This window comes from Chrysemys picta, chromosome 7, assembly GCF_011386835.1.
Source record: "Chrysemys picta bellii isolate R12L10 chromosome 7, ASM1138683v2, whole genome shotgun sequence".
Lineage (NCBI taxonomy): Eukaryota > Metazoa > Chordata > Testudines > Emydidae > Chrysemys > Chrysemys picta.
The window spans coordinates 45,807,983-45,827,025 of NC_088797.1; the positions used below are offsets into that span (position 1 = coordinate 45,807,983).

Below are 19,043 nucleotides of genomic sequence, written 5' to 3' on the forward strand. Positions count from 1 at the left end.
GCTGAGTGGGGGCACAGGGACACATGGGGGCAGGGGTGGGGGTGCAGGGCCACACAGGGACAGAGCAGTGGCTGAGTATGGACACAGAGACACATGGGACAGGGGGAGGGGGTGCAGGGCCATATAGGGATGGGGAGTGTCTGAGTGAGGGTGCAGGGACACGAGGACAGGGGGTGTAAAGACACATGGGGGTTCAGGGACACATGGAGACAGGGGCAGATGTGCCTGACTGAATGGGAGAGGCTAGGGGTCAGCCAGGGTCTGCATGGGGGAAGCTACCTAACAATCCCTCCATGCACCCCCTGCAAAAAACCTGTTCCATACTTTTCCCACCTATACCCAACAACCCTCCAAGTTCACACCCAGGCTCCTTCCCAGCAATCCCTCTCCCTCAGCTCCTTCATTACCCAACTCCCCTAAGCCCTTGCACTGCTTCTGAGGGGTGTGGGAAATACAGTTCTGTATTGTAGTTTACTGTATATACTTGTTCATAAGCCAAATTTTTTTAGTAAAAAAGGGAAGCATCAGAGAAGGGGGTCGGCTTATGAACAGGTATAGAGAGGGAGAGGTGGAACCAGTGGTGAGATGGAGCCGGTTCGCAAGAACCGGTTGTTAAATTTAGACGCCAGTGTAGAACCGGTTCCTAAAGGGGCAGGCAGGTGAGCAAACTCCGGCCCGCGGGACCGTCCTGCCCGGCCCGCCTGAGCTTCCAGCTGGGGAGGCTCCCCTGGCCCCTCGCCCGCTTCCCTCCCCCTTGCAGAGCCCCAGCGTGCCGCACTGCCGGCACCAGTGCTCTGGGCAGCTCTGCAACTCCTGCCGCTTTGAGCGGCATGGTAAGGGGGTGGGGCTGTGAGCTCCAGCGGCTGCGCGGCATCCTTACACAGCAGCATGGTAAGGGGGCTCGGCCGGGGTTGGGAAGAGGGGTTGGATAAGGGGCAGGGAGCGGTTGGAGGGGGCAGAGGCTCTGGTGGGGGGCAGTCAGGGGACGGGGAACGGGGGGGGATGGGTAGGCGTGGGAGTTCTGGGGGTCTGTCGGGGTGGTGGTGGATGGGGTCAGGGCAGTCAGGGGACAGGGAGCGGGGCGAGTTGGGTAGGGGGTGGGGTCCTGGGGGACAGTTAGGGTGGGAGGTCTCGGGAAGGGGTTGTCAGGGGACAAGGAGCGGGGGGAGTTGAGGGCCGTTGATGGGTTGCGGGTTCTGAGGGGGGCAGGACCTGGGTTGGGGTCGGATGGGTGTGGGGGGGAGACAGGCACGTGGGGCTTGTACTCACTGCATGGTTCCCTACCAGGTCTTTGGTGGCACTTCAGCGGCAGTGCGGGGGGTCTTCACTCGCTCCGGGTGAAGTACCTGCCGCCAAAATGCTGCCGAAAACCCGGAGCAAGTGAAGACACACACACACACCCGCCACCAAAGTGCCGCCGAGGATTCGGTAGGGAACCGGTTCTTAGGATTTTGGGAGCTCATCACTGGGTGGGACACAGCCCCTCCCCCTAACAGAGGAGGCAAGGAGAGGCAGCACAGCCAGCAGAGCCAAAAGGGAAGAGGCAGGACCAGAGTCTCTCCGCTTCTGGCCATGCTGCTCTCCCCCCAGACTCCAAAGCAGCTGCAGTTCCGGGGCTGGCATGCTGCGGCCGCGCCACCTAGCCCTGCTTGCTGGAGCACGCAGGGCTGGTGCAAGGATATTTTGCGACCTAGGGGAAACTTCCACGTTGTCCCCCCATGACGTTGTGCAGTCTATATGGTTTTATAAAAACTTGATAATAAGTCAATATAATGTAACTGGGATAGTTTCAGAGAAAATATGGTAGTAAGTGAATATAACGTAACTGGGATATGCTTCATGCAAAAGGTCTCTCGTAAGGTATCATTACAAAGCTTATAATCTACTGAGTATGATCATCTGATTTGTATAAATGTACCACTCTTGTATCTAAAACTAGAAATATAAATTGTAACTCTGAGGGCCTATTGTAATTATGTAAAGTGTGGGCCATTAATGATGGTCTGGAATCTTGATGACTCCCGTTAACCAGGACCATTGTCTGCAGATGGTTGCGTTTACCTGTTAGTCTTCCTGTATACATGTGTGCTAGCAAGTGGGCAATGAAGTCTTGCAGTGACATGTGATCACGTCACCTGAACTGGAATCCATCTTTAACCTGGTGCTTTTCCAGTGAGGGGGGGTGGAAACCCAGAGGGACAAAGGGTTCCCGCCTTATGCAAAAGATATATAAAGGGGTGGAACAGAACAAAGGGGAGAGAGGAGCCATCATGAAGAATCCCCTAGCTATCACCTGAGCTGGAACAAGAGCTGTACCAGGGGAAAGAATTGTGCCCAGGCCTGGAAGGTGTCCAGTCTGAGAAAAACTTACTGAAGCATCTCTGAGGGTGAGATTATCTGTATTTAGTTTGATTAGACATAGATTTGCGCATTTTATTTTATTTTGCTTGGTGACTTACTTTGTTCTGTCTGTTACTACTTGGAACCACTTAAATCCTACTGTCTGTATTTAATAAAATCACTTTTTATTTAGTAATTTACTCAGAGTATGTATTAATACCTGGGGGAGCAAACAGCTGTGTATATCTCTCTATCAGTGTTATAGAGGGCAAACAATTTATGAGTTTGCCCTGCATAAGCTTTATGAAGGGTAAAACAGATTTATCTGGGTTTAGCCCCCATTGGGAGTTGGGCATCTGAGTGCTAAAGACAAGCACACTTCTGGGAGCTGTTTTCAGGTAAACTTGCAGCTTTGGGGCAAGTGATTCAGACCCTGGGTCTGTGTTGCAGCGGACGGGAGTATCTGGCTCAGTAAGACAGGGTGCTTGAGTCCTGAGTTGGCAGGGAAAACAGGAACAGGGGTAGTCTTGGCACATCGGGTGGCAGCTCCCAAGGAGATTTCTGTGATCCAACCCATCACACCCCACACCCCCCATAACATCGGTTCATTGAGGGGCAAATCCCAACGAGCCTTTATAGACCCCAGGGGCCAGCCGTGTCCAGGGGCTGCTCCCCAGACCAGGTTCCCTCCTCCCCGCCCCTTGAACTCCCCTGGAAGGTGCCCAGCCCCCCCGCAAGCCCTCCCCACCCAACCCGGCGGCCCCCTCCCTGAGTCCACTCACTGGGCCGCTGCAGCAGCTTGGCAGGGAGGAGCTGCCTTCTGGGGGCTCCTGCAGCAGATGCATGTGGGCAGAGGCCCCCATGCACCCCCCTGACTCCCCCTCTCTGCGCTGGGGCTCTGCGGCTCCCAGGAGTGTGAGCTGCTGCCGCCCCTCCCCCTCCCGGAGCAGTCTCAGTGCCCCTTGCTCCAGCGGCTGCTCACATGCCCGGGAGCCGCAGAGCCCGAGAGTGGCGAGGGGGGAGTTGGGAGGGCGCACGGGGGCCTCCGCCCACATGCATCTGCTGCAGTCTGCAGGTGCCCTGCGGGGGGGGGGGCGCCAGGCCGCAGCCTGGGTAGGAGGGGTGGGGGTTGCAGTTGCTCCCTGCTAGCGGCGCCGCTGCCTTTGCAGGGCTCCTGCACCCCTGCGCCACGCCGGCTCCTCCATGGCTGGGGCTCACCGCCCCTGCAAGCCCTATGCAATATTATTAAACTGATGCCCCTATGCCCGATGGCAGCCTGAGCTTGCAGCCCGGCGGGGGCGGGGACAGAGGGACAAGGCAGAAAGAACAACAAGATGCCCGGCCCGGCGGGCGGAGAGTCACAGTTCCCCGCAGAGACCCCTGTACCCTCTCCCTCATGCAGAATGGACATGCAGAAGGTACCTAATTAAAAGCACTAAATTTGGGAGTAAAAAATGTCAGTCACAGGTTTTTTGATATGCCCTGAAGTTTGTCAGACATTTATTTGCAAAACTTTGTAGTAAGGGTGAGTCAGCTGTCTTGCTGAATACGACATTAAATATTATGGAATACATGATGCAGCTCTTCTCTGTTTTACATTTTCTTAATCAGTATTTCTAAGCTGATTTTATATTTTAAATGTACTCTTAAGCCTTCTTAAAGTAATCATTCCAGATTACTACATATTTAATTCACTGAAACAGACATTATTTTAAATTAATCAGTCACAGAGGTTTAGTGTGTTCAGAACAGTGTTCATTGCTTTTAGAAAAAGGGAACACTCATTTACTGTGTGTGATCTCCATAACAATAGACATGTTTATTAAATTTCACCAACTTTAAAAAATATGTTTCCAAAGATTTTAGGCATAACAAAGGATTTTATATCTTACTAAGGTACTGATTTTGCTTAAAACTAGTTCATCAGATAGTCAGAAGTAAAGAAAGGGAAACTCTGTCCAGCTATCTGGAAGCAAAGGGCTGTTGCTTCCTTCAATGGGGGTGGGGGGTGGCGGGGAGAGGGGGTGAAGGGAGAAATGGATGGACAGAAAGGACAGGAAGACTTTGGAAGTAAGTTTTTTTACTATAGTAATTAAAATGTGTATTTTAGATAAGGGTGGTCTTTTGAAGAATGTATTTAGCCATAAATGCTTGGATCTTCAGACATATGGTTTTTTAAAGATGATTGTGCATCTAAAAATCTATGCAAGGATTTTTTAGAGATGTGATTTTATAATCTTCACGAACTAAATATTTTTAAAGCACATTTTAAACTAAGGTCCTGTAGACTGACATGTTCTGAGTAAATATTACAGTCATGCACAACTGTTTTTGTCAGTACATTCAGAAACTGACAGTAGATACCTGGGGGTTGGCAAATGCCTGTTAAATGTCTTCATTACCCCTTGAATGGCTCTTTAATAGTTTCAGTGTTGTGCTAATAGGTCTGGCAGGCTGGAGACTGTTTCTCTTTTCAGAGTAGCAGCCGTGTTAGTCTGTATCCGCAAAAAGAAGAAGAGGAGTACTTGTGGCACCTTAGAGACTAACAAATTTATTAGAGCATAAGCTTTCGTGGACTACAGCCCACTTCTTCGGATGCATATAGAATGGAACATATATTGAGGAGAGTTAAAAGAGTTTCTCTTTTAACTACTGGATCCCCTTCCCAGGAAGACTCAGAGCCTGCAGGAAGGGTCAGAACAGGGATAGGAAAACCAGTAGGGTGGACACTAAGACCCAGTGGTGCCCAAATTTTCAGGTGCCCTACCCAGCTGCCTATGCCTGCGGACGGCCCTGGGCGCCCCCAACCACTTGCCGCCCTAGGCCACTGCCTAGTTCGCCTAGTGGTTGCACCAGCCCTGGGAGCACGCTGCGGCCGCGCCGCCAGGCCTGCCTACAGGAGCACGCTACAGCCGTGCTGCCCAGTCTGGCCCGCCAGAGCAGGCTGCAGCCACGCTGCCCGGTCTGGCCTGCCAGAGCAGGCTGTGGCCGTGCTGCCCAGCCTGCCAGAGCAGCTCCGGCCAGGCCAGAGACATCTTCCCCTGGCCCGCCCCAGCTAAGATGGGAAGGGATGGGATGGGGAGAGTGTGGGGGGTCCCAGGTTAGGGGTGAGGCCATGTGGGGGCTGGTCACAGGGGTTACTCCCCTAACCCCCAGCTTCTCCCCCCCTCACAAAATTTCCCCACCAGTTGCTGTCCTGGCCCGTCAGGGTAAGCAGCTGGAGGGCCAGGACACTTTGTTTATTTAGATTTACCTCCGTGCCTGCGGATGCTCGAGGTAAACAAACCATCTCAGCCCGCCAGCAGCTTATCCTGATGGCCCAAGAGCCAAAGTTTGCAGACCCCTGAATTATAGGGTCGGCTTATGAATGGGTCATAAAAAATTTCCATTTTTACTTATCCATCTTGTGGGGGGTCGGCTTATTAACAAACCGGCTTATGATGGAGTATATACGGTAAATGAATTATTGCTTAGAGTTCTGTATTAATATGTCTAGTAAGGAATCTATTTGTCAAAAAACATTTCCTGAATTTTTTTTTTGTCTGTATTGTTACAGACATGCTTGCTGACAGGTATTTTGAAATAAATGACCAAAAATAATTGAAACTGGTGTGATTATATTCTGTTATTTAGACAATATGCAGAATTTTGCAGAATTTCAAAATATTGTGCACATAATTTTTTGGCGCAGAATTTTCCCAGGAGTAATCAGAGATGGGTTCACCATAAGATCATTTAATGCACTGCCAGGAAGGGCTATTGTCAGATTAAAGTATATTACATATGGCTCCGCCTAGTAGCTAAACAGTATAATACAGTTTTACATTCTATTACAAATATAACTATTTGAATCCAGAGATGGCTTTAAATTCACCTGAGGATATTTTTGTTTTATTTTGAAACTCTCCAATGAAGGTTCCATTCTGACTGTAATCAATCTCTGAACAAAAGTATTGTCAAGCTTAAAATGAACAAAGGTATTGTCAAGGTTAGGCCTCAAACTTCCGCTTTGCAGAGGTGAAAAGGGCAAGCTTAGCAGAAGTAAACTAAGACTTGTGGTCAAAACACGCTGCAACCAGATAACACAGTATGCTGACTCCTATAAAGCGAGATAAGTTGTGCCCCTGGGCACAGCTTGTCTAACCCACATTTAAAACAATTGGCTACAAGGAAATAAGTGAGCATAAATTATACGGTGAAAGTGACACAAGGAGATAAGTAAGCATAAATTATACAGCCAAAGCGACAACGCCAACCACATTAAAGATTTGGCTGACCCTAATTGGTTGGCCTGTTTTAAGACATGGCCGACAGATCAGATAAAAAGTACGAAGGCACGGGACTGTGGGTATGTTTCAGTCTTAAGGGAAACATGACCCACACCCCCTGAACCGAAGGGACATGCACGTGTCGACTGTCTGTACCTGGCCAGTGCGGAAAATGGCCAACCAAAGGGTAACGTATTTTCAGATGAATGCAGGGTAATTTTATGGAATAAAGAAGTCTGGCTGCTTGAGCTGAATTGATCTCAAGTCTGTATCGATACTATAGTGTTAAGAATAGTAGTAAGCAGCTAATGAATAATAATTTTACATGTACTTGTGCTTGTCTTCAGTATAACTTGCCATTTATATTAATCCTTATTCGGTGTTAGTCTTTATTCTTGCTTTTCTTATTTTGGGTACGTCTACACTTACCGGAGGGTCCGGCGGTAGGCAATCGATGTTCTGGGATCGATTTATCGCGTCTGGTTTAGATAAATCGATCCCGGCTCGATCCCGGAAGTGCGCGGCATCGACGGGGGAGCCTCCCTGCCGCGTCTGGACCCGCGGTAAGTTCGGACTAAGGTACTTCGAATTCAGCTACGTTATTAACGTAGCTGAATTTGCGTACCTTAGTCCGAAGTGGGGGCTTAGTGGGGACCAGGCCTTTGTCTGTGTTGCCTTTATAGTCGAAAGTCATTAAAAACCTTTTTTGAGGAATAATCAGTAGTTTTAATTTTTCTTATATGGGCACTAGTCAACAACTTCATTACATCTGTGTCGGGTGGTGGGAAGTAGTGATCACCCAGGGCATGCCTCCTTCTTCCTTTATCTCCGCACTGACAATTTCAAAAAACTTTTTCTCCGAAACATTTTCAAATCGGGAGAGTCAACAAAACAGACCTTTTCCCTCTCAAACAGTTCTGGTTTTGACCAATCAGCTTTTTCCAATGAACAGACATTGTGCTGGAAAATTCCCAACCAGCTGTAGTGTGTACCCTGGGTCTAAAACAGTCACAATCTTTCGGCCTCTGTAGGTAACCTCATCCTGGATCACAGTCTTCTGGAAAACACACCTTCAGGCTGGCTCCACGTCTACACCCTGATGGTGGGTGATGGAGCAGAGATTAGGCTTCCTGGAAGGATGTTCTCCCACACACTTTCGGATACCTCTTGGCAGCTCCTTTTCCCAGCCAACTTTCTGTCGTATCCTGTAAGGTGACAGCACCCTCAACTCCCACTGAAGCCACTAGTAGTTCAGGATGCTCAGCACCACCCGTGAGGAGTTCAGCATCTTTGCGATGGCCAGACATTCTGAGAGTCTGGGTTATGGGCATGGAAGTGAGACTGACAGAAGGAAATGAATGGACCATCTGAGGCTCCTGTCATTGACAGAGTGGATGGGGCAGGAGGGCATGCAATAAGATTCTAGCTGGGCCAGAGTTTAGGGTTGCCAACCCTCCAAGTTTGTTCTAGATTCTCCAGGAATTAAAGATTAATCTTTAATTAAAGCTTATGTTATGTGATGAAACCTCCAGGAATATGTGCAACCAAAACTGGCAACCCTACCAGCGCTGTGGAGAGCCTTGGAGGCAAGAACAAGAAGTTTAAATAGATCCAGTTGGTGATGAGGAGCTAGAGATGGGATTCAAACAGAGAACAGTTTGATGTGGAAGGAAGGTAATTTTAGCAGCTGTGTTTTGGATGGACTGGAATGGGAATGGTGGGACTCATCCAAAAGATTCTGAACCTCAAAGAGCAGCCATCATTCGTTCTTTTTCCTGTGATGCCATCTAGTGATTGTATTACAGAAATTTGAAACTTTACAAACTCACTTTCCCTTTCTTTCTCCCTCTCATTCATGGAATTCAGTGTACTTTGGATACTAGTATATGTTTCTGTAAATTCTGAGGAAACAAACCAGAATATTCAGGAAGCATCAGATACGTCTAAGTTGTTGGACAGTACAATGCTCAGCCTGGGGTGACCAGATGTCCCGATTTTATAGGGACAGTCCCGGTTTTGGGGTCTTTTTCTTATATAGGCTCCTATTACCCCCCACCCCGTCCCGATTTTTCACATTTGCTGTCTAGTCACCCTAGCTCAGCCCAGCTTAAAGAAGCAGTGAAAGTAAAACATTTGAGGAGTATATTACTGATGTGGAACAACAAGCAAAAGTATTAAACAGGAGCATTTTCTTTCATGCCTTCTGCACCTGCCAATTGTGGCAAAAAAAAGATATGAAACATGAGGTGTATTTACATGATCCATAATTATTATTTATATCAGAAATGCTGAACCAATTGAGGTTAAGGAAAACTTATGTGAAGGGGAAAAGAAATTCTCCCTCATCCTGAATTTTAACTTGCCTTTTTGGTTCTCTCATTTTGGACACTAAAACCTAGAAACCCAACTCCATCGTTGTAGGTGCTGTACAGATACACATTCTGATACAGATACAGACGGTCCATTCTCTGAAGAACTTGCCATTTAAACAGATAAGCCTAAATAAAAGGAAGTATTATTGGAGACTGAGACCCATAGTCACACAGGGTATCTGTAGCAGAGCCAGGAATTGAACCCAGGTGTTGAGTTCAAGTGCACTGTCTTAACCTCATGATCATCTTTGCCCTCTTTGTCTCACCTTCAGATCTTGTCAGATTGAGGGGTGTGCATTACGGTGGCAACATTCTTTTGTAGATTTAGCCCTGTATTTTAGTGGGGTGGAGGATAAAATGAGGCCAAACAGCTGTTAAATTGCTGTATTGATTGAAGTAGTTCTACAACATAGCCACCAGGGGGCAACACCTATTCACACATCTTTAAAAGTACAGCAGAACTTTATTTTATATCATGCCTTCTGTACAATCAGTATCCCAGTGTTTTCCATAATAAAAAAAAACAGCCATAAAAGTGCACAAAATGAATGAAGAGGGAAGAAAATTTAGACACAGAGACAAGGGAGAAAAGAGCTTTTCAGAGGAGATTTGAAAATAAACGGAGAGTCAAACAGGCAGATAGACAAGACACCAGACAGCAGAGGCTGTGCAGGAGAAGGCTCTGTGAGGTGAGACTGCAAGGGCCAGGGAGGAAGCCAGAACAAAGCAGGAATAGGAGTGAGTGGAGGAGAGAGAGAATTTCCCTGAGCTAAATGAGAGCAAATCCAGGTAGGATTTTGTAAACAAGGGCACTTTTGAGCTGGAGTGTCAGGAGTCGGGGAGCCAGCCTGGCTCTGAGGAGGTGGGTGATGTGATCACATTGCACACGAGGGAGTGTGGATAGCTGGTAGAGCCAGCTCTGGGGCAGGGAGGCTGGCAGCCCTGGGATCCTCAACCCTGGGGGGGTCCGCATGGCAGGGTTTCCCTGGAGCTGCGGACCCGGTAGCTTGGGCTCTCTAGCAGTGCACCAGGCGAGCTGGCAGCAAGGCAGACAGGTTTCAGAGGGAAGCCCACCTGGCAGGCTGGGTTCGTCCAGAACCCTGCCTGTGATTCATCAGAAGTTCATCAAACCCGTTGCGCCTCCGTAAAACATGTGAGGTTCAGCAAATCTGCATTTTTCACCTAAGCCCTCAAAATTCCTAACCCGCTCAATCGTTAGCCTGCAGGTGGTTGTCTGGGGTCAAGTGGAAGAACAGACAGTGAGCCTTCACTTCTCACTTATGGGTCATCTGCATTGGGGATGTTTTCATTGCAAACTTCCCTACAGTAGGCAATCCCTTAGTCTTACACTGGGCATATTACTAATCCCTCTTGCAAGGACTACCCACCACTAGATGTCTCTAGCCACCTTTTAGCTCAGGGGTGGGCAAACTTTTTGGCCCGAGGGCCATATCCGGGTTGCAAAACTGTGTGGAGGGCCAGGTAGGGAAGGCTGTGCCTCCCCAAACAGCCTGCCCCCCCCATCTGCTCCCTCCCACTTCCCGCCCCCTGACTGCCCCCCTCAGAACTCCAAACCCATCCAACACCCCCTGCTCCCTGCCCCTGACTGTCCCGACCCCTATCCACACTCCCGCCCCTGACAGGCTCCCCAGGACTCCCACACCTATCAAACCACCCCCTGTTCCCCGTCCCCTGACCGCCCCCCCCTCAGAACCTCCACCTCATCCAACTGCTCCCCATCCCCTGACTGCCCCCCAGGACCTCCTGCCCCTTATCTAACTCCCCCCACCCCCTTACCATGCCGCTCAGAGCGGCAGGACTGGCTTATTGGAAAGCCTGGGAGGTGGGCGGGTGCAAGCCACACTGCCTGCACGGCGGCATGGCTGCAGGGGAGGGGGGACAGCAGGGGAGGAGCCGGGGGCTAGCCTCCCTGGCTGGGAGCTCAAGGGCCAGGCAGGACGATCCCGCAGGCCAGATGTGGCCCACGGCCGTAGTTTGCCCACCTCTGTTTTAGCTGCTCAAAGGACCAGCTCCTGGCCCATCACTCAGGAGGGGAGTTAGAAAAGAACCTTGAGAGAGAGGGGTTTTGGCACAGAGGAGGACTCCTCACAGTATGCTCCCAGTGTAACTTCCACACGGGGAGTGTAACCATGGAGGGCCCAGAGGATGTGAGTGATCCAGAGATGATAGGCAGATACGCAGACCAAAGAGATATGGGTAAATGAGAGATGAGAAGGAGGGAGACGAAGGCAGAGTTGTGTGTAAGGATGTTCTTCTTGCCTGAGAGAAGCACTTCTACCTTGGAGACAGTTAGATGAAGGAAGCTGAGATGAAGCCATGGATTGCTTGATTGAGACAGGTTGAGATGATGCCCTAAATCTTGACAGACTATCATCTAGACTACACATCAACTAACAATACAAAACCAGCTTTAAACTACCTGGAAACCCGTCAAGTTATCTGTGTGCTTCTCAAAGGAATGCCACTTTCTTGGTATTGTAATCTCTCTCCTCCCTACCCAAGTTCCCAATATCTACTCAGCCTAGCATGTTATATTTCCCTTGGAAGGTCTTTAAGGCAGAGACCACATCTTTCAGGTGATCTGTAAAGCACCTAAAACTTTTGCTCATACTCAAATTGCATCTAAAAAATTATCTAAAAAATTGCAGAATTTTATCAGCCTTCCCCCCAAAATCCACCTTTAGGCTATAAAACAAGCCTGCACAATTATCATAGCACCCAAAAAGTGCCTTTTTCAGCAAAGGCTTATAATGAAAGTGCCTCTTTAACCATAATCATGCGATTACTGCTGCAAAGCAATAATGTCTACAATAAAAGGCTCATTAACTTAGATCCTGGGACTGACACAGCTACAACATCACTGCATACAATCTTCCAACAGGACAGTTTTCTGTCAGAAAATGCTGATTGGACTAAATCAAAATGTTTCAGGAGAATGTATCAATTTAATCATTTTCAATGAAAAATTATCGAATTTGTTTTGGAAGGTTGAAGTGCTTTGATTATATTTGAAATGGTGAAGTCCAATGTAATATATAATATACAACAGATAATATAATAGTCAGAATGCTAAAGTCGAAACAAAGCTCTTCCACCTTATTGAACCAAAGCACTTCCATAAAGGTCATTTCAATATTTCCAAAACACATTTTTTCTGAAATTTTGTTTTATGGTAAATTTCGAATCTTCAACTTCTCATTCCAATTTGGAGTAAAAGGAAGTTTCAAAATGTCAGAATTTCCCATGCAACAAAAATTCCGCATTTCAACCAGCTCTAATTAGCAGTAAAACCAACCCGATTCTATGGTGAACTATACCCTACTTCTCCTGAGCTTTCATAAGTACAAGATATGTTCCATTAGACACCTAATGTGACTTTTGGGTTACTTCTTCAATACTGGGGCCACCTGTAGGTCCTGATCCAACATCCTTTGAACTCTCTGGTAATTTTTCCAAAGATTTCGATGGGAGTTGGAGTGAGTTCTATTGTGCTGGGTGTATGAAAAGAAGTTGGAATAGGAGATGACAGATGCAAGTGGATTTGAATTTTCCCTCACTGGGTTGATTGCAGTGACACATTTGAAAATATTAAGTGTTATTAGTTCAGAGAAACTTGCAGACTTCTAATTCTCTTTCAGATCAGATCTCCGATCCTTTTGAGATTCTCCCGATCCCTGATATTTACATTCAGCAAATCTCACTTTGACACGTCTCAGTCCAATTACATACCAGCACCAAGGGCCAGAACCCAGAGGCCATTCCTGAATTAGCAATTTATGCATGTGAGTTGTCTGACTGTGGGTTGCAGAACTGAGTCCCCAATCATTTTGAAGTCCACTTTCCAGCCTTACGTTCACTGCCCTGGCTATGTTCTAAAAAATTAGAAGCTAATTTGCAGTGACTCTTTCAACATAGGCTATTTATATAACTGTGATATAGAAGCGATCCAGCTATCACATGGAGGTCTTCTTATCTCCCACCTGATTTATAATTGAAAATACCTTCTCTGAGCATTTCCAGCCCCTGCCAAGGATACACATTGAAAGCCTCTCTATTATTCTGTGTAACCATAGAGACACAAACTAGCTTCATAACTCCTGCATTTCATGAATAAAGAGTCATGGATAAAACAGCAACCCACTTTGTGCAGTACCGGTATTGTTAAGCATGCAATCCTTCCACAGAATTCAGGTCAGACAGTTGTTACATGAAAGTACAGTGAGCCTTTGACTTCAAAGAAAAAGCCTGATTCAGAAAGCAATTGGGTATTCATTTTATCACTAGACTTGTCACTCGGCCTATTGGATCTAAATTTATTACTCACTAGATTGGCCACTTATTTTTGCGTTACATAGCACAGTTTGGAAAGGTTTCTCTAATATTAGAGAGGCTGAAAATAGCCCCCAAAATATATTATATATTTCTATTTCTTACCTTTTATATTGTGGTGACACCTAACGGACGCAAATGGGGTCAGGCCAGCTCTGGGCTAGGTGCTGTACAGAAGGACAGGCCCTGCTCTGAAGAGCTTACAGTCTAAATAAACAAGAGACCAAGGAGAAATGGAGCATTATTATCCCCATTTCACAGATGGGGCACTGTGGTGCAGAGAGATAAAGTGACTTGCCAAAAGTCATACACAAAATCTCCAGCAGAGACAGGAATTGAAGCTGGATCTCCTGGGCCCTAGGCCGTGCTTTAACCACCAGGCCATCCTGCCTTGCTAATTAATTTTGTGCTCCTATTTTCCAGCCAAAGGTGATCCTCAAGAATTAATTTCTTCGGCTTTGTACTTTTATCCTGGAGTTTCTAATTAAATAAGAATTGGCCAAGCTTAACCTGCCACTGACAAACACATCAGAGAGCAAAGTACCCCACTGTGAGGCCCTGAGGACCTGGGAAGGTCACAGCAGAGCAGTAGAATTGTCAGACATGGGTGAACATAAGAATGGCCAAAGGTCCAGCTAGCTGAGTATCCGGTTTTCTGACAGTGGCCAATTCCAGGTGCTTCAGAGGGAATGAACAGAACAGGTAATCATCAAGTTATCCACCCCCTGTCGCCCATTCCCAGCTTCTGGCAAACAGAGGCTAGGAACACCATCCCCGTCCATCGTGGCTAATTGCCATTGATGGACCTATCCTCCATGAACTTATCTTGTTCTTTTTTGAACACTATTATAGTCTTGGCCTTCACCACATCCTCTGGCAAGGAGTTCCACAGGTTGACTGTGCGTTGTGTGAAAAAATACTTCCTTTTGTTTGTTTTAATGGGCTGCTATTAAGCACAGAGCTGGCAATCTCTTTTCATTATGTGCTGGCACAGTTTAAAATGGAAGCTGAGGCAGGTGCTGCAGTTTCTCCAGTCTGAGAGGTTTAGTAAGGCCATGTCATCCCACTGCATCTCTCTCTTCTGGGTAATTCCTCCCAGGAGAAAGTTCAGCCTGAGCAAGGTAATGCATCTGATTTCACTGGCCCTGTTCCCATGCCAGAAAGCTGACTTCCTCTGAGCACATCTGGCCAGGCAAGGACTCCAGCAGGTGTTCGCAGCAAACACAAGCTGGAGCACTTCACGTGCTTCTCTGATTTGTCCTGGGGACTGGGTCCCCCAGGATCAGGGGAGTAACTTAAAAGTTGCCATCATTTCTTTCCTGCCCCAGTGCTTCTCAGCAGTCCAGAGAATCCGGCCCACTGATTTCAGAGAAGTTATTACTGACTGAGAGCAGAATCCAGCCCAGTGGCTTTTAGAATATTAAAGCAACTCAAACCAGGTCTTGGGATGGAACAGCCACCTCGGCGTTAACAACACCACCACCATTGGGACACTATCGTGTGAACATAAACAGCTCAGGCAGGTTGACATCAGCTCCGAGGGGCCAAATCTGCATCTGATGTTGGTGTAGCAAAGAGGATCCTGCTACACCAGCAACAAGGAGACCTAGGCCTGGTCTACACTACGAGTTTAGGTCCACTTTAGCCGCGTTAAATCGAATTAAGCCTGGACACGTTCACACGACGAAGCCCTTTCTTTCGACTTAAAGGGCCCTTTAAACCGGTTTCTTTACTCCACCTCCGACGAGGGGATTAGCGATAAAATCGGCCTTCGGGGGTCGGAATTGGGGTAGTGTGGATGGAATTCGACGTTATTGGCCTCCGGGAGCTATCCCACAGTGCTTCATTGTGACCGCTCTGGACAGCACTCTCAACTCAGATGCACTGGCCAGGTAGACAGGAAAAGCCCCGCGAACGTTTGAATTTAATTTCCTGTTTGCTCAGCGTGGAGAGCACAGGTGACCACGCAGAGCTCATCAGCACAGGTAACCATGATGGAGTCCCAGGATTGCAAAAGAGCTCCAGCATGGACAGAACGGGAGGTACGGGATCTGCTCGCCATATGGGGAGACGAATCACTGCTGGCTGAACTCCGAAGCAGTAAACTAAATGGCAAAATATTAGAAAAGGTCTCCAAGGCCATGAAGGACAAAGGCCATAACAGGGATGCACAACAGTGCCGCGTGAAAATTAAGGAGCTAAGGCAAGCCTACCACAAAGCCAGAGAAGCAAACGGAAGGTCCGGGGCAGAGCCGCAAACATGCCGCTTCTACGCGGAGCTGCATGCCATTCTAGGGGGTGCAGCCACCACTACCCCAACAGTGTGCTATGACTCCCTCACTGGAGAAACACACAGGGAAGCGGGTTCGGGGTATGAGGAAGATGAGGATGGAGAAAATGTAGATAGCTCACAGCCACAAGGAAGCGGAGAAACCGGTTTCCCCAACAGCCAGGATATGTTTATCACCCTGGACCTGGAACCAGTAACCCCCGAACTCACCCAAGGCGTGCTCCCAGACCCTGAGGGCACACAGGGGACCTCTGGTGAGTGTATCTTTGTAAATATTACACATGGTTTAAAAGCAAGCGTGTTTAATGATTAATGATTAATTTGCCCTGGCAATCGCGGCCAGTACAGCTACTGGAAAAGTCTGTTAACGTGTATGGGGATGGAGTGGAAATCCTACAGGGACATCTCCAGAAAACTCTCCTGGATGTACTCCCAAAGCCTTTGCAAAAGGTTTCTGGGGAGGGCTGCCTTATCCCGTCCGCCATGGTAGGACACTTTACCACGCCAGGCCAGTAGCACGTAGTCTGGAATCATTGCATAACAAAGCATGGCAGCGTATGGTCCCGGTGTTTGCTGGCATGCAGACAACATCCATTCCTTATCGCTCTTTGTTATCCTCAGGAGAGTGATATCATTCACAGTCACCTGGTTGAAATGGGGCAATTTTATTAAGGGGACATTCAGAGGTGCCCGTTCCTGCTCTGCTGAACAGAAATATTCCCCGCTGTTAGCCACGCGGTGGGGGGGAGGGGTGAAGTGATCATCCCAGAGAATTGGGTGTGTGGGGGAGGGGAGTTAGTTGGGTTTGTGCTTAGGGTTACCATTCGTCCGGATTTACCCGGACATGTCCTCCTTTTTGTGCTAAAAATAGCATCCGGGGGGAATTTGTAAAGCACTCAAAATGTTCAGGATTTCCCCCCTCCCCCGGCAGAGCAGAGCGAGCGGCTGGGAGGGCTGCAGGAAAGTCCCGGGCTGGACTCCGGAGCAGCTGTAGAGGAGCTCCGCCCTGCATTCTGAGCCGGCAGCTCTCCCCTGCGCTCTCCCCTGCAGCCCGGTCCGGCAGCACTGTGCAGGGCCAGGGACCGGGTTTTGTTGTGCTGGGGAGCGCAGCCACGTGTCCGGCTCGGCTCGCACAGAGCCCAACACCCTGTTCTGAGCAGCAGGGTAAGGGGGCCAGGGGGCAGGAGAAGGGGCAGGGAGGTTCTGGAGGGGGCAGTCAAGAAACGGGGGGGGCTTTTTGGGGGGAGTGGAGAAAATTTTGGGCAGTCAGGGTACAGGTAGGGGGTAGGGTCCTGGGGGGCAGTTGGGGGGGGGTCTTAGGAGGGGGCAGTTAGGGGACAAGGAACAGGGAGTCTTAGGTAGGGGGTGGGGTTCTGGAGGGCAGTTAGGAGCAGGGGTCCCAGGAGGGGGCAGTCAGGGGACAAGGAGCGGGGGGGTGGGGGGCTGGGAGTTCTGGGGGGGAGCTGTCAGGGGGCAAGAGTGGGGAGAGGGATTGGAGCAGTCAGGGGACAGGGAGCAGAGGGGTTTAGATGGGTTGGGAGTTCTGGGGGGGGGCTGTCAGGGGGCAGGAGTGCGGAGAGGGATCGGAGCAGTCAGGGGACAGGGAGCAGAGGGGTTTAGATGGGTTGGGAGTTCTGGGGGGGGGCTGTCAGGGGGTGGGGAGTGGTTGGATGGGGCATGGGAGTCCCAGGGGTCTGTCTGGGGGTGGGGGTGTGGATAAGGGTTGGGGCAGTCAGGGGACAAGAGGCAGGGAGGCTTAGATAGGGAGTGGAGTCCTGGGGGGCAGTTAGGGGCAGGGGTCCCAGGAGGGGGCAGTCAGGGGACAAGGAACGGGGGGAGGGTTGGGGGTTCTGGGGGGGCGGGAAGTGGGAGGGGCAGGGGCGGGGTTAGGGTGGGGCTCCTCCCGTCCTCTTTTTTGCTTGCTGAAATATGGTAACCCTATTTGTGCTGCATGTTAACCCTGAAACCGCAGCCCCTCCTTTTACATTGCAAACCCATTTTAAATGGCCAACCCAATGGGTGCTTGGTATGGGAAATGAGAGCACTACTGTTTGAAACCATTCCCACATGTTAATAAGGTTAAAAAAGCCAAAAGACTGTGTCTTACCATGGCTGCCTGCAAGCTGAAATCTGTGGCCTGGCACTGCGTGAGTGATCTCTCACACCAAACCGGCAGGCCCTCAATATAAGAGGAAAAATGCGACCTTGTAACGAAAGCACATGTGCTGTGTAATGTGAACAGCAAAATTTAACGTGAAAGAGTGTACCCATTGTTCTCTAAAATGTGTCTTTTTTAACCACCTCTCCCTTCACCTCCACCAGCTGCAAATGTTTCTCCGTCACAGAGGCTAGTGAAGATTAGAAAGAGAAAACGTAGGACGCGTGATGACATGTTCACACAGCTACAGATGTCCTCCCACGCTGACAGAGCACAGCAGAATGCGTGGAGGCAGTCAATGACTGATTACAGAAAAGCACAATATGAACGAGAGGAGAGGTGGCGTGCTGAATCGCGGGATGAACAGAGCAAGTTGCGGGCTGAAGATGATAGGTGGCGTCAGCTTGCAGACAGAAGGCAAGAGTCGATGCTCCGGCTGCTGGAGCATCAAACTGATATGCTCCAGCGTATGGTTGAGCTGCAGGAAAGGCAGCAGGAACAGAGACCGCCGCTACAGCCCCTGTGTAACCAACAGCCCTCCTCCCCAAGTTCCATAGCCTTCTCACCCAGACGCCCAAGAACACGGTGGGGGGGCCTCCGGTCACCCAGTCACTCCACCCCAGATGATTGCCCGAGCATCAGAAGGCTGGCCTTCAATAAGAGTTAAAGTTTTAAACTGCAGTGTGTCCTTTTCCTTCCCTCCTCCCCCACCTATCCCGGGCTACCTTTGCAATTATCCCCCTAGTTGTGTGATGAATTAATAAAGAATGCATGAATGTGAAGTAACAATGACTTTATTGCCTCTGCAAGCGGTGCTCGAAGGGGGAAGGGGAGGATGGGGTGGTTGGCTTACAGGGAAGTAGAGTGAACCGGGGGCGGGGGGGCGGAGGGTTCATCAAGGAGAAACAAACAGAAGTTTCACACCGTAGCCTGGCCAGTCACAAAACTCATTTTCAAAGCTTCTCTGATGCGCGCCGCGCCATGCTGTGCTCCTCTAACCGCCCTGGTGTCTGGCTGCGCGTAATCAGCGGCCAGGCGATTTGCCTCAACCTCCCACCCCGCCATAAATGTCTCCCCCTTACTCTCACAGATATTGTGGAGCGCACAGCAAGCAGCAATAACAATGGGGATATTCTTTTCGCTGAGGTCTGAGCGAGTCAGTAAGCTGCGCCAGCGTGCTTTTAAACATCCAAATGCACATTCCACCACCATTCGGCACTTTCGAAACAGAGCAGAGTGCCTGAAGACGCGAGTATCATGTACCT

At 49.2% G+C, this 19,043-nt stretch overlaps 1 protein-coding gene across 1 annotated transcript; it reads left to right on the top strand.

Moving 5' to 3' along the window:
- The first annotated feature begins 9,685 nt into the window (after positions 1-9,685).
- LOC135972640 (uncharacterized) lies at positions 9,686-18,557 on the top strand. The gene is made up of 3 exons (XM_065551305.1): positions 9,686-9,769; positions 12,640-15,874; positions 17,943-18,557. The coding sequence occupies exons 2-3, from the start codon at positions 15,322-15,324 to the stop codon at positions 18,443-18,445; spliced, it is 1,056 nt and encodes a 351-aa protein (XP_065407377.1). The 5' UTR covers positions 9,686-9,769; positions 12,640-15,321; the 3' UTR covers positions 18,446-18,557.
- Positions 18,558-19,043: the final 486 nt, after the last annotated feature.